Source organism: Orussus abietinus, unplaced genomic scaffold (genome assembly GCF_000612105.2).
Source record: "Orussus abietinus isolate OABI.00-Male unplaced genomic scaffold, Oabi_2.0 scaffold42, whole genome shotgun sequence".
Classification (NCBI taxonomy): domain Eukaryota; kingdom Metazoa; phylum Arthropoda; class Insecta; order Hymenoptera; family Orussidae; genus Orussus; species Orussus abietinus.
This window is the reverse complement of record NW_019394787.1, coordinates 442,182-462,727: the sequence shown is the minus strand read 5'-3', so window position 1 is coordinate 462,727 and position 20,546 is coordinate 442,182. Positions and strand designations below refer to the sequence as shown.

The window sequence follows — 20,546 nt, the reverse complement described above, 5'->3', positions numbered from 1 at the left end:
CGCCAGTTACCATTGAAACCCCGCATTATCGTGCCGTTCGTAATTTAATTATCCCCGGTAACAGCGGTATGACACGATATTCCGATTGCGCCGTCAAAGCTTATCCATTCCAGGCGATTCGCCGATAAATTTATTTGGCTTTCACCCCGTATCCGGGTTGCAACAACAATATCGTTACACAGACTAATGAAATTATCATTCCACGAAAAATGAACACCATTGAGCAAGACTTTGAAATTCTGGAATTTCGATCGAGTCTCACGACGCGCCGCGTGAAAGATATATTTCGCATGAATTTAATTTCAATCATTCTCTCATCAATGGCGATTCTTAACTGGAGATTTCTTAACGAGGAAGGCCATTCTTACCGAATCAACGGCATTCGTTAAGGTCGTTCTTGAGTCGCAATTGTTTCGAGGGAGGGAATTTAAAGTGGCTCCATTTTCCAAAGGCCGCCTCGCCCGTGTGAACTCGAAACGAGGAGAGGCGAGGGCCGGCTCGGTTTCGATTAAAAGCGTCCTGAATTGTGCGCCTATCCGAAATCAATAATTAATTTTGGCGAGCGTCGGAGGCGTCCCGGCGTGCCGGCGAAAGCGAGCCAGAAATGGCTGGCGCTGCGATGCCCCGATAAAAGCGTCCCTTTTTATCCCCCCGGTCCTCCCGGCGCCGAGATTATTGGATATTATTCCATTTCAAGCGTTCAATCCCGTTCACGATTCGCTCGCTCCCGCGGGACTCCCCCGGGACGCCCGCCGCCCCGACGCCGCTTGATTGCGGACGCGGCTTAAAACGCACTGCGGACTTCCGGCTCACCCTCCGCTTTTCACTGCCGCATTTCGCCTTGTGCGAATTTTTTATATTCCCGCAGAGATGGCAAAAAAAAGGAGAGAAAAACGTTCGAAGTTCGCGCGCGAAAATGTGACGCGGCGTCAACGCCGAGGGTGAAATGGAGGACGCTCTGCGTTTACTTTTTTTTTTCTTTCTTTCCTTCACTTTTTATTCTTTACTTCCGTTGGCCCGGCGTTTCCGCGCGTCGCGCAACGGGCGCGAGTGCGTCCGAGTTATCTGCGTCGTTTTTCATTTCACGCTCGGGGCGCTCGGGCCTCGTCGTTCCTTTTTCCGAAAGTCCGATCGGTGAGGCCGACCCGGAAGGGTGGGAGCGGTCCGAACGTCCGCGTTACGCAACGGAGAACGCGTTCCCAGGAAGCGGCGGGCGCGCTCGCTCCTGAAGGGAACGCGCTCTTTTAATTGATACGCTCCTTTTTTTTCCCTTCCCCGCGGGGGAAACTCACCTAATTTCCCGGGAATTCGAGTGAGACCGAATTTCCTGGGAGAGAATTAAATCACCCCTCTAAGCAACGTTGCTCGTCTTCGGACGTTCCTCGCTCTTCGCGGGACGTTTTTTTCGACGAGAAGCATGAATTTTTTAAAATTAAGAGAGTCTCGACTTCCGACTCGCCTCGTCTTCGGACGCTCCTCGTTTTACGCGGAATGATTTTCTCGATGAAACGTATAAATTAGAAAATAATTAAGGGGCTCTCGATTTCCGATAGCCTCGTTTTCGGATATTCTCTTCGCGGGACGCTTACTTCGGTAGAAAACATAAATTTGAAAAAAATGAAGGGAGTCTTAATATCCGGTCACCTCGTCTTTTGACGTTTCTAGCTCTACACGGGTCGCTTTTGTTGATGGTTAGTATAAATTTGAAAAAATTAAGTAAGTCCCGACCAGCAACCCTCCGAGTGGTTCCCGCAGTCCTCGAACCGATCTGAAGGGATTTGGTCGTCCGAGCGGCTTAATAAGTCGAGCCATTGTCCTGCGACGTCAGGGACGTATTTCGGATAATCGGGCGCAATTCGGGATATCCCGGGATATCCCGAGGATATCCCCTGCTGTCTGCGGAAGACAGGAGGGCGCGAGTGGGGCGCGGCCAAGATGGCGGCGGCCGGAGCGGAGAAGGACTCCGTAATTAACTGCGATGAGGGGGCGGGGGGATAGTCCCGTTTGAGTCCCTTAGAATCCCCAGGGAGCCGACCCGTCGTATCAGACGCCGACACTCCTCGCTCCTGCGGACCGCGTTCAAGTTTCGCTACGATAATTGCCTCCGCTTCACAGTCGCGCCGTTGCGAAGCTGGAGAGGAAGAGCCGGAGCGAGGAAGAGCCTGGAGGTCCTGCAGGATCGAGCGAGACGCAGGGGCGTGGAAACTTTGTCGGGCTCGTTAAAGCGGAATCGCGCCGGAATCGCAACGAATCGGGCCGGATTGGTCGCCATCGTTCACGCCACCCCAAGACGCCTCGAAAGACGCAGAGAATAATTTCAAGCACCGCTAAGAGATCTTTTCTTTTTTTTTTCTCCGATAGAACGACTTTACCTAAAGCGGGACAAAACTGTTGAGTAACTCGAGTGCGGTAATTGCGGCGGAATTACTTGTAAAGCCGTTAAGTAACCGCTTAACAAGCCCACGTGATCCGCAAATCGGCCTCGTCGGGGTAACATTGCGACACGGAATATATTCATAGTCCCAAGGAAACGTTGTTCTCGTTGCCCGGCGTACCCTCGTGTTTCACTTGGAAACGGTTAGTGGTTAATTTAATCAATTAGGGATTTCGAGGAGGCATCGTTCCGCTTAGCCGTGAAATCGTGGCCGCGTCGGTGCGCCGGCGCTTCCTTATTACGAGGAAGAAAGAGGGGCGGTAGAAAACCGGAAGTGGCCAGAAGCCCACGTAGGAAGAAGGTTGATACTTACGCGCGTCGGCCATAATTCACGCATGGCAGAATCGTCGCGATTCTTTTCACTTTCACGAGAGCCGGCCCCAGAGATGACCGGTGCCTCCGGGAATCCCGGGCAAGAACGCCTCTTTACGCTTCGATTCCCTCGACGCGAGCTTACGTCGCGGGGCCGGAATGCCGGGATTCCTGGAAACGAGGCGATTGTACGCAAAACAGACGGAATGTCCCGTTTAAGGACGGCGGCTCCAAGATGGCCGCCGCGCGGCGACCGGTTCCATTCGGAGAAGAGACGCGAGCTCTCAATCGGCTCCCGACGAAATCGTAAGGCAATAAGTCAAGAAACTCGTCGCTGCATTCCTCTCCGATCTGGGATCTTGACGGTCGCGGGTCAATTCGAAGACGTATAAGCGGTGAAACGAGGAGTCGAAGACGTCGGCGTCGGTCTCGCCGGAACCAGGCGCCGCCATCTTGAGAAATCCTCCTGGAAGAACACCGGTCCTGTTGACGGAATTTACTTCTCGAGAGAAAGTCCCGCACGAAAACTCATTTCGACGGATTAAGAGGCGCGACGACGTCCATCGGAGAAAATACAGGACCCGCGGTACTGCTTGTATAAACTGCTCAATTTGCCCGTTTAACGATCAGGCCGGATTCGTCATCCTCCTGGGCACCGCAACCCGCGGTGAAACGGAAAGAAAGGTGCCGTGACTGCCCGTTTCAAGACGCTGTTCACCTTGGGCGACCTTGATAAATATCGCGGCAAGAAGTAGAAACGTAAGCGACCACTCGCACTTTTACCCGGTGACAAAGGATTACATTTTCCCAGGACGAGGCTTGCCGGATCCGCGCCCCACTCCCGGACGGCGTCGCGGGTGAAGGTGAAACGGAAACGAAATGTGGAACGGTCAGTCGCGGCCCGAGAGATCGAGCATGCTCGTTGCAGATGCAGTGCCGACGTAGGAGAGCACGCGCTTAGAAACCGTGGAGAAAGTAATGCTTTCTTGATGGCAGTGCGCATATCTCCCTTAATCGCGGGCCTTAACGCCAATTAAGATTAATGATACAAACGAGAGGCCGAACGTCACGTGAACGGACTCGATCTCCCGATAGATAGCGCGACCTACTCGCGCATAATTTGTCAATCCACTCGCGTAAGCAACATCCGACAGTATCCGATAAATTAACGGAAGTCGCTGAACGGAAACGGCGGAAAGTTGCGCAACGACCGGGGGGCACGAATTTCTAAATGGGGGAATTATTATAAGTTGAATTTTTACGGATACTGGTAGCGCGCCTAGATTGCATGATTTTCCTTGTCGTTCCATATTTCTAATTGGGGGAATTTTCATAAGTGTTTTTTACGGATATTAGGAGCACCCCTAATTTGCACGATTTTTCTTGTCGCACCTTACCGGCTCAATTTGCGGGATTAGTTCTTTTTCTCATGAGTTGGTTACTTTTGCTTTTTTCTCTGCTTTTTTCAGGCCGCGGAAACGAGCCAATTGAGCGTGCCTCGTTAGAGCCGCGTTTACCGTTTGCATGTCGCAAACGCGTCCTGCGAGATTTCTCGGGATAATCGCTCGAGGTCCCGCACAGGAAAAGGAGAAAATCCTGGGGAGCGTTTCTCGGTCCATTGAGGGACATTTTTCCGTTCTGCGCGCGAACCGCGCCGGGGCTTGTGATTAGTGCATGTGCACAAATTGCAACGGGCGATGCTACGCTCGCGGCCGCTCGCGAGATATTTGCCCGGCATCGGGCCGCAGATATTTCCTGGTCGGGCGGGTGTAGTGAATTATTGAAGGCGGAAATATTTGCCCGGAAACGGGAGCGAAGAGGGCGAAGGCGCACCGGTCTCTTTTTAACTCGGCACTTACGCTCTCCCGCGATTTACGGCTCGCTCGAAATAGCCCGCTAAATCGCTCGAGCGCGCTCCAGGAACGGCCGCGGCCTCGCCAATTAAGAGTGCGCGATTATGTTAATGAGCAATAATTATCCTACGCCCGGCGAGCATCGCAAACGCGCCATTATTCCGTCGCCGTTTGCGGGGACACGAGAAGCGCGCCTCTCGAAAATTGAATTTAATCGGCGAGTAATGGCGAGATATTTATTGCGCCTTCACCGAGGCGTCGCAAAATGTCGGTTCGCCGTTCGAATGTCCATCAATTTCATATACCTTCGATATACGAAGTGACACGCATTTAATTCGACGACTTAAATTCACGATGATTAATAAATCTCTTAATGAATTTCGAATTTCATGATATTTTATTGTATTTTCTGGTATTTTATTCTATTTTATTGTATTTTCATTCAGAAAATTCCCCCGACGAGTTTCTTGAATTTTTTATCCTGATCTTTTTTACAGGTGCCCGCGCAATCAGATCGCGACAGAATCTCACGAAAATTATGCTAATAGGGCCGCTTACTTCTCGAAACGGGGAAACTTGGTTTCGGCCCGATTATGTGTTAACCCGGCCGATTATTTCTGGAAAAGGGGAAATTTCATTTGGATCCGATTTCACCGAATGGCCCGGCTTGGGCCCGGAGAAAGTACGCGGTATGATCTCGTTGAAGGCTTGTGGGGTTTGCTCTACGTAACCGCAAATTAGCGGGCTTTCGACGGTTTCGGCGGTCATGCAATCGCACCGCGGTAATTGGGTGGTGAGCCTCGTGACGTAATTTTTATTACGCTGTCCGGTGCTTCGTTTAATGTCAATCGTGCGCTCTCTTGGTGGCATGACGGAGAAATTTTGTGCCATTATGTGGAGACGCGGTCGTTTCGTCGGTACGTTATGCACTCGCTCGAGGAAAGTGAATTACAGGGCAGGAATAAACTCCGGCGGAACCCGTATCACTCTCGATGATACTTATGTGGTATCGATTACAATAAAACGTACGGCCGATCCGATCTCTCGTATCCGGCCAACTCGTGAAAGTTGATCTTGTCACTACATATCCCTCGCCTCGATCAGAAGGGCGGTACTGGCACGTCTCGTTACATTTTATTATTGTAAATACTCAATATCCTGCTTCACAACTCTTACATCACGCATTTCTCCTCCGATTAGATATATTTCTCAGCTAATCGTGAATGGGCAGGAAAATCGGGTGATTTAATAAATGAATTATTTTATAAAGCATTCGTCAGTTTTTACGAAGAGCGCTGTTATTATTTACAGAGGCTTTAACGTCAAATTATATAGGTGGGTAATGGGTCTTAAAATTAATGGACAAGAAGGATTTACGGTAAAATATTTATTAAAGGTATTTGATATAAAAAGTAACAGCATTCAGCCCCTCTGAGTGAGTACGGCGTCGGTTCTACTAATACTTCGCAGTAATATACATATATATCTACACGCAAGAGAGGCTCATCAGATCGGCAAACGCTTCGAGGTGCGAAAATCTCAGGGAAGCCTCCGCGATTTCTTATTACTTAGGAATACTTTAAGGAAAGAAGGAGGCTTTCCTTATTTTCGCGGTCCAGTCGTGATCCCGCTAGCTCATAGTCGCTCGTTTCGCGTTTAAAAAACTGTACAATTGGGCAGTGGTCATTTAGTCGGTAAAGTGGGACGCATCACGCGTCGTTTGTGAAATTTTGCAAAATCCCGTGGAAAATCCATCGTTCTTTGGTAGCGGCGTTATGGTATCCAGAGACTGGCCGAACGAGCGACCCGGAAATCCTTTTCCCAGATTGTCGACATTTTCCAAAATTGTTATACAAGAAGTCATCCCCATCTCTCTCAATGCTTGGCTGCATGCACAAGACGAAATCATCGTGACGATCGAGGAATTTCGAAAATATTTTCAATATTCCCCGAGGATCCAAATTTGGTTTTCGGAAGCGGGGATGGTATTATCGGCGATGGTGCGAGTAGGAGACAGACTCGCCTCCGTATCCACCTCCATGGGATCCGTAATCGCCTCCACTGGAGCCATAACCTCCACTGGATCCATAACCTCCGCTGGCCCCATAACCGCCGCTGGACCCATAACCTCCACTGGACCCATAACCTCCACTGGACTCGTAACCTCCACTGGAGCCATAGCCGCTGGACCCATAACCTCCACCGTATCCGTGGCTCTCGTGCTTCACGTGGACAGGTACAGGGACCGGCACCTTGACCGGGACAGGTACTTCTTTCTCAACGGGGTAGGGCACCTCCTTCTCCACTACGTAGGGCTTGTCAACGGGGACCTTAACGGGATAAGGCACGGGTTTCTCGACGGGATAGGGGACGGGTTTATGGACCGTGTAGGGTTGAGGCACGGGGACCTTAACCTCGACTGGATAGGGCTTTTCAACGGTGACGGGATAGGGCCTGTCGACCGGGACCTTGACTTCGTAGGGCACGGGTTTCTCTACCGCCACTGGATAGGGCTTTTCGACGGTGACCGGGTAAGGTTTGGGTACGTGCACGGGATAGGGCTTGTCGACCGGGACCTTAACCTCGTAGGGGACTGGCTTCTCCACCGGGTAGGGCTGCGGTACCGGGATCTTAACCTTCACGGGGAAGGGAACGTGCTTCTCGACCGTGTAGGGCTGAGGCACGGGCACCTTCACCGGCACGGGCACGTGTTTCTCCACGGTGTAGGGCTGAGGCACGTAGACCTTCACCTCGTACGGCTTGTCCACAGGGACCTTAACCTCGTAGGGCACCTTCTTCTCCACCGTGTAGGGCTGCGGCACGTGGACGGGCACCTTGACGAAGACCTTAACCGGGTAGGGCACGTGCTTCTCGACCGTGTAAGGCTGCGGCACGCCGACTTTAACCTCGTAGGGCACATGCTTTTCGACCAGGTAGGGCACGTGCTTCGTCACCTCGTACGGCACGTGGATCTTCTTTATCAAGGTGATCGTCTTAACGTGCTCGTGCTGGACGTGCTCGTGACCATGCTCGCCGCCACCTCCGCTACCTCCATAGGATCCTAGACCTCCACCGCCACCTTCATAGTTCCCGTAACTGTGATGGAGACCTCTCTTCTCAGTCTTCTTCTCCGCTGACGAAGCTTCCTGCGCCTCTTTCGAGGCCTCCTTCTGCTCCTCTTTGGCGAAGGCGACCGTGGCCAACGCCACCAGGACGATCGAGATCTAGGGCAGAAAAAAGAATCTCGTTACTCGTGAAGGCCGAAATTAATTTATTCATTCGTGGGCTTTTGCCGGAAATTGTCACTGGAGTAGAACAGTCCGAGAGAGCTGTTTTGAGATGGCTCGTCGAACCCTGTCACCCGGTAGGGGTAACAGCGTTGAGATGAAACATCTCGTAGGGCTTGAGTCGTTCAATTTGAAGCTGCGAATTTTAGGGAACAGGATAAAATTCACAAGTTCATATCGAACGATTTAATGACCCCGAACTCTTGGACGCTTCTTTCTATGCGTCCGGACTGCACTGAGATTACTTTCCCTCCTGTCAACCCACTATCTCGAAATCGAGAACGACTTCCTCGAAACGCTACCGGATGCGAGCACTTCCGTTTCGGGCCACTTATCCCGGGCCTTACCTTAAACTTCATTTTGGAGTTCGCGCGTGTTTTAGCGTGGCGTTTAACCACTGACTGAACTGCCTCGTTTTCTACCTCCAGCTTTATATACCGGACGGCATAATGGCCCGAGCACTTTCCCTGCACCTCCTCGCTCGACACTTACGCGCTTCTCCCGCGTCCGACATTCGCGAAAAGCGAAAGAAGCACTTTGCCTGGGAAGGATCGAGCACTCTCGCGATCTCGCGTGTTATCCGATAGATCGGAATTATCGCTTCTGGATCGCCGTTGATGGCTGGTTAATGACTCCTTGACCCGAGAGAGGTCCACGAGACTTCCTATAAGGCGTTACTTTGCCATCAATTATTCAAAACCATGCCCTAGCTCGCTTCAAATGAAGATTTTTTCTTCCTTGCAATATAAATAAAATAGGAAAATCATCTGTTTAGAAAATCTGAACTGGTTCATGACTCCTTGATCCGAAGTAGATTCACGGGACTTCCTACAAAGCGCGACTTTGCTATCAATGATTCAAAACCATGGCCTAGCTCGCGTCAAAGGAAGACTTTTTGTTCCTTGCAATATAAATAAAATAGTAAAATCACCTGTTTAGAAAATCTGAACTGGTTCATGACTCCTTAATTCGAAAGAACTTCACATGACTTCCTACAAGGCGCGACTTTGCTATCAATGATTTAAAACCATGGCTTAGCCTGCTTAAAACCAAGATTTTTCGGTTCTTGTAATGAAAAAAAGAAAAAGGTAAAATCGCCTGTTCAGAAAATCTGAACTCTGCCATCGGACGTATAGGCAATTTATTAAGTCAAGGTACTGCCAACGCGCGACTCGCCCGCTGAATATCTAACGTCGTATGTTAATTTGCTCGCATGTGTCAAGCTCGTTTTGATCTTGAAATGCGATACACCCCTTCGTTTTAACGATTAATTACTGGTCAAGCGTTACATGCGTCATGTCTTTGAGGACGCACGTTATGCACTCGACGTGGAGTGACTACCCTTTTTATGGGTGCTGAACGCAAATCCACTTGTGCCAATTGCAGGACTATTCATGAAGGGTCGATTACCGTGTACTATTTGATTTTTCTTATTTTTCATTTATTCTCATCCATTTTAATTCATTTAATTCTGGAGTTACGACATCGCGTCGATGCAAGATCCCTCAAATTATGCAATCCCTCTCTCGCTGCGGGGGGGGGGGGGGTCACAATTTGCAAGATTCGACCTCGAGTGAATGTGGGTCTTAAATCGCGGACCTTAAGCGACATGCCACGGCAAGCGTTATAATTGGAAACTTTTACGTGTTGCGCCTTGCTTACGTTGGCCACCCGCGCGTGAATCCGAAGAGTACTTTTCTACGGTATGCCACTTTTCCACGGATTGCGTCTGTACGCAATAAAAATGGTAGAAATGTTAATGAGCCTCCCGCGTGTACAAATACCGCGAGTAAAGAACCGTGACACCGATAGATGGTTACCAGGACGATTGTGCAAGGTTTTCGTTCGTCCATTTTGGAAATTCTTTGTACTCGAATTCCGGTTTTCGTCACTTTTTCCTTTTTTTATTAATAATTTTTTTCCGCCTCCGTTCTGGCGACGAGTCGGCGTCAAGAAGCGAAAGCGCGAAATGTCCATCCAGGATTATTTCTGAAAACGAGTTCGCGTTACGTGAACGCCATCGGAAAGGATACTCGATCGCAAGAGATACCACCCACGATGTTGACACCCACCTACGGTTGTCGAGGTGGCTACCGGTTTCCGCAATTTCCGCAATTGTCCACGACAAAGGAGATCGTGCGACCCTCGTTAACCGCGCGTTCTAGACGACGGAATCCCTCGAGCGAAGCTTTATGGAGCGGTTGGAAAACTCTTATATAAATGAATTAAGAGTCCTTAAGAGGTACCAGACACTCCACCCCAATCCGCCATGTGCAGATTTGCGGTAAGAAGGTTTTTCCTCTTTTTATTTTCCCCTTTTTCTTACATTAATTGCCATGGACATCATCGAGTTTCCGCAAACCTCCCTCCTCTTACTGGCCGATCTCCCAGATTCTGGGAACACTTCTACCTGTCTATTTGCGGGGCCTGTTTAGTAAGGCCGTGAAGTAAGAGCAACATCCAGCTTATGCACGGGTTGCACAATGCCTCGTAAAATTCTTGCAAAACGCTTGCCCAACCGAAATTAATACAAAATCCTCGCCCGGCCGGGAGACTTCGACGCCTGGGCGACATTTCGGTTCCCCGTCTGGCGGCCTTAATGGGCCTGATGCATGGTATCCGCGAATTTGGGAAGCGGCCCAAAAGGCGGATCTTCGGCATAATTAAGACGTTAGGAAGATTGGAACAGGCGATTTAAGGGAGAAATTGATGTCCGCGGCATGATGGCAGGGAGGTACACGAGTTGGAATCACGTTGGAGATTCGCATCTTATCCGGGCCCGATCCACGTCGCTCCGTTGTTCTCTGGCCTCGGAATTGCGGCTCGAAAATTCGCCGGAAATTTTCCTTTTCCTTAGAACAAAACTCTGACATCGTTCTCGAGCCCTGCCGAGCGGTCGCAGTCGTGGGCATCGGCGGGGACCTTTAATTAGAGAGACAAAATCCGTAAACGATGACCGGGAAAATGACGAGGTCCGCCATTTCCAACGCAATTTTCTGGGCCTTCTCGGCCGGAAAACGCGGGCACCTGCGAAAGATCTCGAAAGGAAGGCTGCAGCTGCGGCGCTCGCAAATAGTTCGGCTTTACGGTCGGTAACTAATGTGCCGTTGATGGCCCGAAGGGGGCCCCGAAAAAGGGCCGGTGTCGTGGCGTTTGCCATCTTTAATTGCACCCTAACTGCCGAGATGATTCCCCGAAGGAACTCTCGGGCTATTTTTTTTTCGGGTCGCGACACCGAAGACGCGTGGCCATTTCTTTTTCCTCCGAAATTACACGGCAGGATACCCCCCAGCTTTCACGCGGGGTCGGAAAAAAATCCCGTAAACATTCCCTCGTGTTTAGGTGATGAGTCGAGATATACTCGTTAGGGGATCTTACTTCTGAATTATCAAGGCAAATTGAAAATTTCGCACTCTGTTTCAATAACGAGCCAGCTAGCGCAAGCGTAACGAGCGCCGTAGTAATTGAAGGCGTGCATGTCGACTTATGGTAATCGCCCTACGCCGCAACGATTGCAAGTGAACGACTCGATCGCTCGCTCGTCAGTGGGAACTGACATTTTCGCGATCTGTTTCTCTACAAGAGACGTGTAGCAGGTCACGAAGTACACCTTTGCACGCCGTAAACAGCGAGCCAAAGTGCCACTCCGTAATCGCCCAGGCCGCTCGTGGCGAAGGAAAAGCGGGAAAAAAAAATAAATGAAAAAGAAAAGCCCGTTCTCTCTCGGAGGGCTCACCGATGTTTTCCATTCTCGCAAGATCAGAGAGCAGTTCTCGCGGGACTCGCGCACTTGCTATGCATGACCACGTAGACTTGATAACGCTTTCGAGGCGTTCATGGATTTCACTTAATGGACCGATTACTCACTTGGACGACCGGGAAGCACGCGAGGAATTTCAGAACCATGAAATTTTGCACTTGCCCGACACTTTACGGCGACCCGATTTTTCCTGCATACCGTAACCAGATATACCCACCTCGAATAAATAGAAAATGCATGTACGTACAGTTTTTTTATTGATAAACAATTTTTTAAATATGTAACACAGCATGATCCCACGAATCAGGGATTTTTAAAAATTCCCCGCAATTGATAACGATTTATTTGAGGCAAATCGATGATTTTCCGTCGTTTTGCTCGGATAAATGGAGAATTTGACGGGTGAAGGGCGTAAAGGCCGATCGTGTAAAACGATCTCGACAAATTTATCTCGAAAATCGCGGTGGTCGACGCGGCGGCTATTTGCCAAGTCTTGCGAACAAGGCGGAGGTACCTGGTCCATGTACACGTAATTCGAGCCGTATTACGTGCACTTGGACAACGTGTCGTCGATTATGTAGAACCGGGCTGGAGTCAATGCAACTCCACGATCGAGCATCCGATTCGATAGCCAATTATCGAGGACATGCGCTCGTTGCGATGTTCCACCGCGCGTACACGTGCAGGTGCAAGTGCAGGTTTTCCGATAAGACCAAGGAGCCTCACACCTCGGGGTATTGTCGCACTTTTCCCATGCACCGCCCGGAAACCCATGCAACACGTCTTTCGCAACTCCTCGAAACAAGGACGAGGGAATTTTCCCTCGAGGTGGAAAAAATATCGCGACGTCCTCTAATCGAAATCGTTCCGCCATCCGTCATTTCACTTTTATCGGGTTTGCTCGATAAATACGACCGCGGTGATCGACGTTCGCGGTCGGGCTCGATAAATAATCCGAGCTGCGGTACTTTATCAGCCAATAAAATCTATTTCCCCATTTGACGTAACGACTCAGGAGATAGGGTCACGAATGACCTCCTCTCGCGTTTCGCCGTAGCGAATTTATCTCTCTTATCAGCCCAAAGGGCAGCGCTTGTAAAACGTGATTTCGCGGCGTTTATTGAATTTTTTTCACTCTCTCTCGTTTAATTTTTGCTTTTCAAGGAAACGCCGGAAGAAATCGGCCAATCGGGTCAGCCTGGCCATGCATTTACGTAATTCTCTGCAGGATGCGGTGAGCATTAACATTTTTAGGACGACCACATATCTCGATTTTCATTATGCAGTTAATTACGGTGAGCCTATAACGAGGAAGACAAGTTACGCGCGCGGTCGAGCGAGGGGGTCGGTGGGGGGTACCTTAAGGTAATCTTGACCCAGGTGTACCTCGTATGTTGCATCTTGTGTACCTTACCTGTATCTTACCCGTACCTTAACTCTGTACCGTACCGCTTATACACCCGCCCCTCCGTGAAATCCCCGTGTAAGATGACTTTTTCTTTTCGGGTGCGCGTTCCTCTCCGCGGGATTTTGTTATAAATTATTCGGATCCCGTGTTCCACCATGCTCCTGCCGGCAAAGAGAAGAGGGAATTGGCGTCGTTATTAATTAATCGATCGCCGATCGGGCATCGACCCTGTGCGGAAATCAGTAACCGCGAAAATCGATCCGCGAGATCCGCAATGCCGAGTCGAGGGGATCTCTTCCTTCAATTTTATTCTCGAAATATGATAACCATACATTGACGTCTCCTCTCTCTATCTCTCCTTTTCACTCTCCCGAATATCTCAAATTAATGCCCGGTAATTAATCCCGTGAAACATGCGTGATTCTTCCGGTAATTACCCGCTTACGCGCTCTCGTTCTTGATGATGAATATGATGAATAAATAGAGACTCGTGCTCCGGCAGGCCTAATTATTATTTATTAATTACTGGTAATCGATCAGCCGAAAGTCTCCTAATCGAAACATCTTTGTTGTGGATTTATGCGAGGGAAAAATATGGGAACGTGGGTTACTTCCTTCCTCAAGAGGTTCTTTTGGGAGTTGAAGACAAAATTTACGCGCTTTTGGATACTTTAAATTAATAGTCTCCGGTGGCAGTTGCCGATTCCGTTCGGGCATTATGCGATACCGATCAATCGTTAGGGCTCACGTAAAGGACTATAATTATAGATTTATTATATCGACATTATCGCCCAGTGGATGTGTGCCCGATCTCCAACGAATTGGAGCACGGCTCATCCTAAGCAGCGCGTGCCTCGGATTACAATACTGCGAGACATGGCGTCTGCATCAGATTAGAAGCTGAAAATTAGGCTTCTTCGACTATTTGTGCAGGAACGTGCACAAAGACTCGTTAAAACCCCAGTTAAGCCGCTTACACCGAATCCAAGTGCTCATTTCGGAGGAGCGAAACAATCGGTGGAAATTGCCACCTTCCGTGATTGGGCTAATTTTTATGCGAGGCATAATGCAACTCGCAGAGCTGATATCAATTATATTAATTCTTAAGCTATTAGGCGCCGAATTATCTCCTATTTTTAAATTTCGATAATTAGGTGTATCGTTCGTATCTTCATATCCAGTGATTTGAACGCTCGAGGTGAACGCTTATCGCAATCGCTGGCGCGCTCTGGTGAAAGGACGGAGAACGTTTTCGATTCGAGTTATCGATCAAGAATCGAGTCTCGGTACTGTTGGGAACTCTGCCATACTGCGGCTGAGATGATAATACATTTTCGTAAAGGGTGCGAAATTCATGACGAGGGAAAGACTTAGGGGAAAGTGCATTCTGGTTTCGAGTACTGCAGAATTTTATAGTATCTACGCGTTCCCGAATCTTTCTCGATAAAAGTACCATTAAAATCGACAATTGCATTTCCGTCGAAAAAATGGGAAACGCAGTTTCATACTCGTTACTTCGGTTAGAGTAATTCACGCTGACCGCGAGAAATCGCGGGCACTTTCCATAAAACTGAAACTATATTTAAACCCTTCGTGACCGCAGCCCGGTTTACGGCACAAACATTGCGCTTATTTTTTAATCCGTATCTCGCCGCAGGTTTGATATAATATATGGTTCTCGTGCAATTGCAAATTAGAATCTAGAAAAGGTTGGGAAGTGCGCGGGGAAATTTCTCCAGGGAATTTTTCCAAGTCCCCCCCCCCCTTTTTTTATTAATTCAGGCATCGATCGTTATCGAGTGTTGGGGATAATTATCGATTCGCGGTGCCGCGAATTAACGAGCTCGCGTCCTCGTCGAGGTGTAATCCTCGGACTTAACAAATCGGGCCTCGTGCCGTCGAGGCGCGGTAGAACACTAATGAACTCGTTTCGTATCAATTAATGTACCCATTTATTTTCGGGCTCCTCCAGGCTGCGGCGAAATCCTGGGGGAGTAATTTCGTAATTAACCCCCGACGATCGGCGGCAGGCATTAACGTAGGAGCGCGTGATCGCGGGGAATTCGATTCCCCCGAGGGCCGAGAATTCGGGCGAAATCTGGGAAAGATTTATGCAAGATGGCCTTCCCTTTGCCGATATACCGGATCGATCGATCGCGATCGATCGCTCCCCATTGGCAAATGTGTCTGCAGTATCATTTGGGGATTCGTGTCGACTGCCTGTATAATCAGGAGCCCAACGTACCCGATCGCGCGTCAGAAATTTGACATCGGCATTTTTTTTTCAACCCCACTGCACACCCACGGGCCTTTAAAAAAAATTGCTCCACATTCGTATGCTGTTCCTTTCTCCAGGCGTGTTTTTTTTCACTGTCTGGTCTGCTGGAATTTCGGGAAGAAAAATACTAGAAAGTGTCCCGGGCCCATTTGTCATGCGCGCGGTAGCGTGACTGGGAGAAATAGGGGGCCTTGGGTAATAAATTCGAGGCTGGAATTTTTTTTTTTTCACTCATCTCAGGCACGCGAAATGGGTGTCGCTTCGTTTTGGAACTTCGCTTTTGAGAAATCCTCTCGTCGCGAGGCCCGGGAAATTTAATTCGCGTACGCGGAGTCGTCCAGGAATCCGGATCGGCGGATCGGCCGAGATCGAATTGCGCCATCGCCGAGAGAAATTTGACTTTCTCTGCTTTCCACGCTTCGAGTGTCCGAGAAGTCTGCGTTGCACGCCTCGTTCCGATACCCCGGAAGTGGAAGAGGCACGATTTCCGATTCGGAAATAATCCCGAGCCATCGAGGTGGGCAGGCGTTCCCTCGAAAATGGGGAATATAAATTGCAAGAGATCGGAGAGGGACGATCCGGAGACAGAGGGGAAGCCGTGGAACCAGTTCACTTTGCAGGTTGTGGACGGGCCTTTAGCTTCCACCTTCTTACGGCGGCCTTTTTTGAGACGCATGCCGTGGCGCGTGCTATGGGACGCCCTTGCCCTGGCAACCGATGTATAAAATATCGCTGGCAATTAGCCATTCGCGTGATTTAAGGCCAAGAAGCGACGAGCACGAGACGGCTACTCGTCCTTTTTTACCCCCAGAGAAAGGGAAAAAAGAACCCACCCCTTGCCGAGGTCCTCCTCCCAAAGTGGCACTTAGAGAGAATTTTTTCGAGTTTCGATAATTAGACCTCCTAGAATGCGGCGGGCCATTATCGAAACGGAGCCTTCTTCCTCTCTCTCCTTTTGCGCGAGTTTCTGAAATCGAGAAAAACCTTAAACACCAAAAAATCTCCCCAAGCTCTCCGTGAGGGGGAGGGGCCCTTTAATATCACCTCGATTACGCTTTTCTTGGGATCCGCAGATTCACGCACGCGTGTCGAAACCTCGCACGTGATATATCATCTCCGGGATGGGTTAGGCCGTTTTTCTGAAATCTCACGGCTTAACTGCAACTTGGCCTGGAATCGACGTTTCGGTCTTACTTACCTCCGGTAATGGCAAAAAGGCGAGCCTTCCGGGTAACATGCGAGGTAGCGCACAGACGTCTTGCGCCGATAGTGGACGATTAAGGGCCTTTCTGGGTTTTTGCCCGGATTCCGGGATTAATGCCGGGTCCCCTCGCGAAAATCAGGGTCTGCCGGATCCCGCCGTTTAACCCAAGTATGCCGCCATTATTTGGGCCCGCCCCCTTCATTTCGCAAAATTCCAGAAAATCGGAGCCCACTATGATATCGAAAGTCTTGCAGCCCACCACCCGCGGCAGTGGAACATTGAATTTTTTCAATGCCCAAATATTCGGCCTTTCCTGCACCAGCACCTAATTACCTGCCTTAAGGTGTTATGAAAGTGTCACATATATATATATATATATATATACCAAAAAATCCCAATACTTATCAAACGTTTTAGCAAACTGGGTGTACAGAATAATTTGAAACTTCGACACGTGCTTATGGAGGTCTTGACCCTCGCTAAATTTCATTTTTCGAACAAAAATGTTGTATTTATTCCGAACAAGAACCGAAGACAGAAGTTTTGTTTCGAAAAATGAAATTTCGTAAGTTTCGAGACCTTTTCAGGACCTCCATTATCACGTGATAAAGTTTCAAAATATTCGGTGCACGCAGCTTGGAGGAATGTTTTGTAAACATTTTCACGTTTCGATAGATATAGAATGACCCTTTCATATCACTTTAACCGTTTGAGTCCTAGGGGGTATTGAAAAAACACTGTCGAAGAATCCCGAACAGCGCAACCGCGCTTTCTCTAAATGAATACGAGAAGACCCAAGCAGCGCGATAGCGCTTTGTTTATTTTATGTCGATGAATCCCACTCGGCGCGATAGCGTTTCTTGAATTGTAAGATGTATTATTTACATTAACCCCTTACGTTACGATTTAAATTCCAATAGCGCATGCCATAAACAACAAAAGTGTCGGTCATACATCGGGCCATTTCACGGTTTGGCTGAACGTAACTTCTCATACGTTTTGTTTACATTTGGCCCGATTGACATACCACGTCTCTCACACGTTTTGTTCATGTTTTGGCCCGATTGATTTATCACGTCTCTCACCCGATATTGTACGTTAAGAGGTTAAAAGAAGGAGCTGTGTAATGTACTTGGGTCAGTGAATCTGAGCGCGCGACTTTGACAATCGGTGACGCACCGTCAGTTGTCCACAACGTTCGAAATGTGCTGGGTTTTCTCGACATAAAATCTGAACAGCGCGATCGCGCTGCCTGGGACTCAAACGGTTAAGGGCCCAGAAGTTGGGTACCTACAATTACCTACGTGAGGCATAATTCGCGCCGCCCTAATTCGCACTTTTCGAATCGTGCAAAATTCGTCGGATTATCGGTGGCGTCTCTTCGAGGCAGACGATCGACTTCGTAATCGTAAATTTCGAGCCGAGAAGATACCCGCCCCGGTCGGAGCGCCTTGTAATCGCTAATCGGTAATTAGCGGACTCGGTAACCCAGTTAGGCGTCATTAAGGAGATAGGATGACGGCCGTTGTGTCGCGTGGCGAATCGCGCTTTGCAGGGCTCGACGACACACGCCTTTTCTCGATCGACGCCGAAGGCGACGTCGGGGACGCTCAATTTTTGTCGCATCTGCCTAAACTGGCCCTAACCCGTCATTAACTGCCGGTCAAGATAACTCGCACTTGCTGCCACACATGAGCGCTCCTATTATAGAGTCCTGGAAGACCCGCTCTGGGCCTGGCAGAAAAACCTCCACGTCTATCGATTTCCATCGATAAAGATAACCGAAGAGACTAATCGCGCTTCCGGTCTAATTGACCTGCTGTGCACCTGTCTCGGCATGAAAATTGACGCAATTTGGGTGTATCTTAAGTATTTCGTGAATTCAAGTGCAGTTGCCCAAGGAGTTGCTGGCATTGTATGTGGACGTGCATGTCGAAGCATGTCCAGGGAACATGTCGCCCAGCACGCCGGCATTATGGGAATTGGTCTTACGGCGAGCTAATAGCCGTTCGTGATTTCGAGTGCTTAGATTCCTGGGGAATCTGGCAGGTGAACCAGCACCAACTGTCCCCTTGGAGGCAAAATCTAATTTCTCGACCCCCTTCGCCGGGGGAGTGGTGTCCTGGAGGGTATTCCGAATTCGATGTCTCGTGCGCCCTGATGGCCGACCTACGAGGCTGTGCTCTCCATTTTCGCTCCTTTTTCCTTTTTCCTTTACCCGGTGGCGTGGATAAATCGCTCGCCAAATGGGGAACTTGCTCGGTAATTGAGAGTCTGGTATGGTCCACCCCACGTCGCTTCCAAAAGTCCGACACAGTCGCTCCAGCTTTCGGAAGCATTTCAAAACGCTGCTACGGTCTGAAAGTCGTCTCTAAAATTGAGGAAATGGAAGAAATGCGTGAATCCTTTCCCGACCCTTAAAAGAAAATATTCTTTCCCGCAGTTTCGGTTTCTTAATCGCAGACCTGCTTTTTCGGGTAACGAGGGGTAGATGATGCATTTTCAACGTCGTTTCGACTGACGTGCCGAACTCTGGGTTACTTCTACAAATAGCCAATCATTTGTCCGATCATTTTCGTCTCTCGCGAACGAACCTCGGCCCATTAACGTTGACAGACCCGCGTGTTTCGGAAATTTCGGACAATCGGCCCAGACTCCGCACGCATATCTGACATATTCCGAATTCCATGGATCTTCGGAACGAGTCCCGAAGCAGGGTGTCGGTTTCATTTGTTTAGAGAAAGGCTAGGCTAACTGACAATCGTCCTTTCAATTGTAACGGTTCTCCAAATCCTTCGTTACATCCTCATCCTTCGTAACACCACTCGGCCTCGGAGGATTCCGAAGTGTAATGACACTTCGTGCTCGGAGCATTTATGGAGTCTCACCCCCGAAAATTATTCGAGCCCTCCGGGGGCCCCCCGGGCCGAGCCAACCAACGGCAAATTACCCGCTCTAAACCGAAACTGCGGTCTCGCATTTTTCCGTGCATTTCTCCGCGGTAACTTCGTTTTGCATTCTATTCTCGAAAAAAAAGAAGAAAAACGAATGAAAAATAGGGAAATGAGTGTTCGGATCCCTGGAAAATGGGCGTGGTTCAATTTTTAATAATTAATTTGCTTTTCCCTCGATTCCCCCTCCCCCCGGTCCCTAATGCGCGTTTAATCCGCGGAATTAATCCGGACGTGCATCGCTCGGGAAATTCTCGAGAAAGCGCCGGGTCTTTGCCTTCCGGTTATTAGGCCTCGTAGATTTTTATCCAGTTAAGAATGCGGCTCCTGTTCCAACAATTCAATTGTTGGCCCGCTTGCCGCGGGATACTGCTTTCACTGATTCCGCGGCGGAACAAACGATTCCATTTGCATCGGCTGATTCGTCCCATAAATTGTCTTTTTCCGGCCGAATAACAATTGGGACCTTCTCGGAGGAGCGCTTAAGTTATTCAGCAGGCGCGGAGAATTGATGCCATTTTTGCGAGTTCCCGATTGAATAATTTATTGCTGCCTCCACGGGACGGGAGACGTAAAGATTATTTATCATTTCCGATACTTCCTGGGGATCTGACTTTGCAGGGATCGTCGGTTTGCCTGACCGTTCGGAGTTCGTGTATCGATTAGCGACCTTCGGTCCGAGGAAAGGGGAATGCAGGGGGAATTTTTGCAGATCGCAAAAAGCGCGGTTACGCGTCCCTTATATAATCCCCGAGAATCCTTGTAATTCCCTTTGAGGGCAGCACGCATGAGTCTTCTCAAACCCTGAAATCACGGGGTAAAAAATGGCGACCTCGTGTTAACGTTGCCATAAGTCGCGTGAAGCGTTTCGGGATTCCGCCTTTTTCGACCTTTTTCGACCTTTCCCCGTTTCCGACAAGACCTCGCGTGTCGGCACGAGCTCGAGTTTGATTCGACTCGGAAGAAAAGGATCCTTGATCATTTCGGCTATTATTCGCTTTTTACCGAATATCGACAACTTCGTTACAAGGCCGCGAAGAAGCTATTTCTGCCTCGAGT

The 20,546-nt window shown here is 49.3% G+C and overlaps 1 protein-coding gene across 1 annotated transcript; it reads right to left on the bottom strand.

Moving 5' to 3' along the window:
• Nucleotides 1-6,587: 6,587 nt before the first annotated feature.
• Nucleotides 6,588-8,264, bottom strand: LOC105697234 (zinc finger protein 512B). The gene is made up of 2 exons (XM_012420367.2): nt 8,234-8,264; nt 6,588-7,823 (listed from the first exon to the last, which is right to left on the bottom strand). The coding sequence occupies exons 1-2, from the start codon at nt 8,243-8,245 to the stop codon at nt 6,588-6,590; spliced, it is 1,248 nt and encodes a 415-aa protein (XP_012275790.1). The 5' UTR covers nt 8,246-8,264.
• Nucleotides 8,265-20,546: the final 12,282 nt, after the last annotated feature.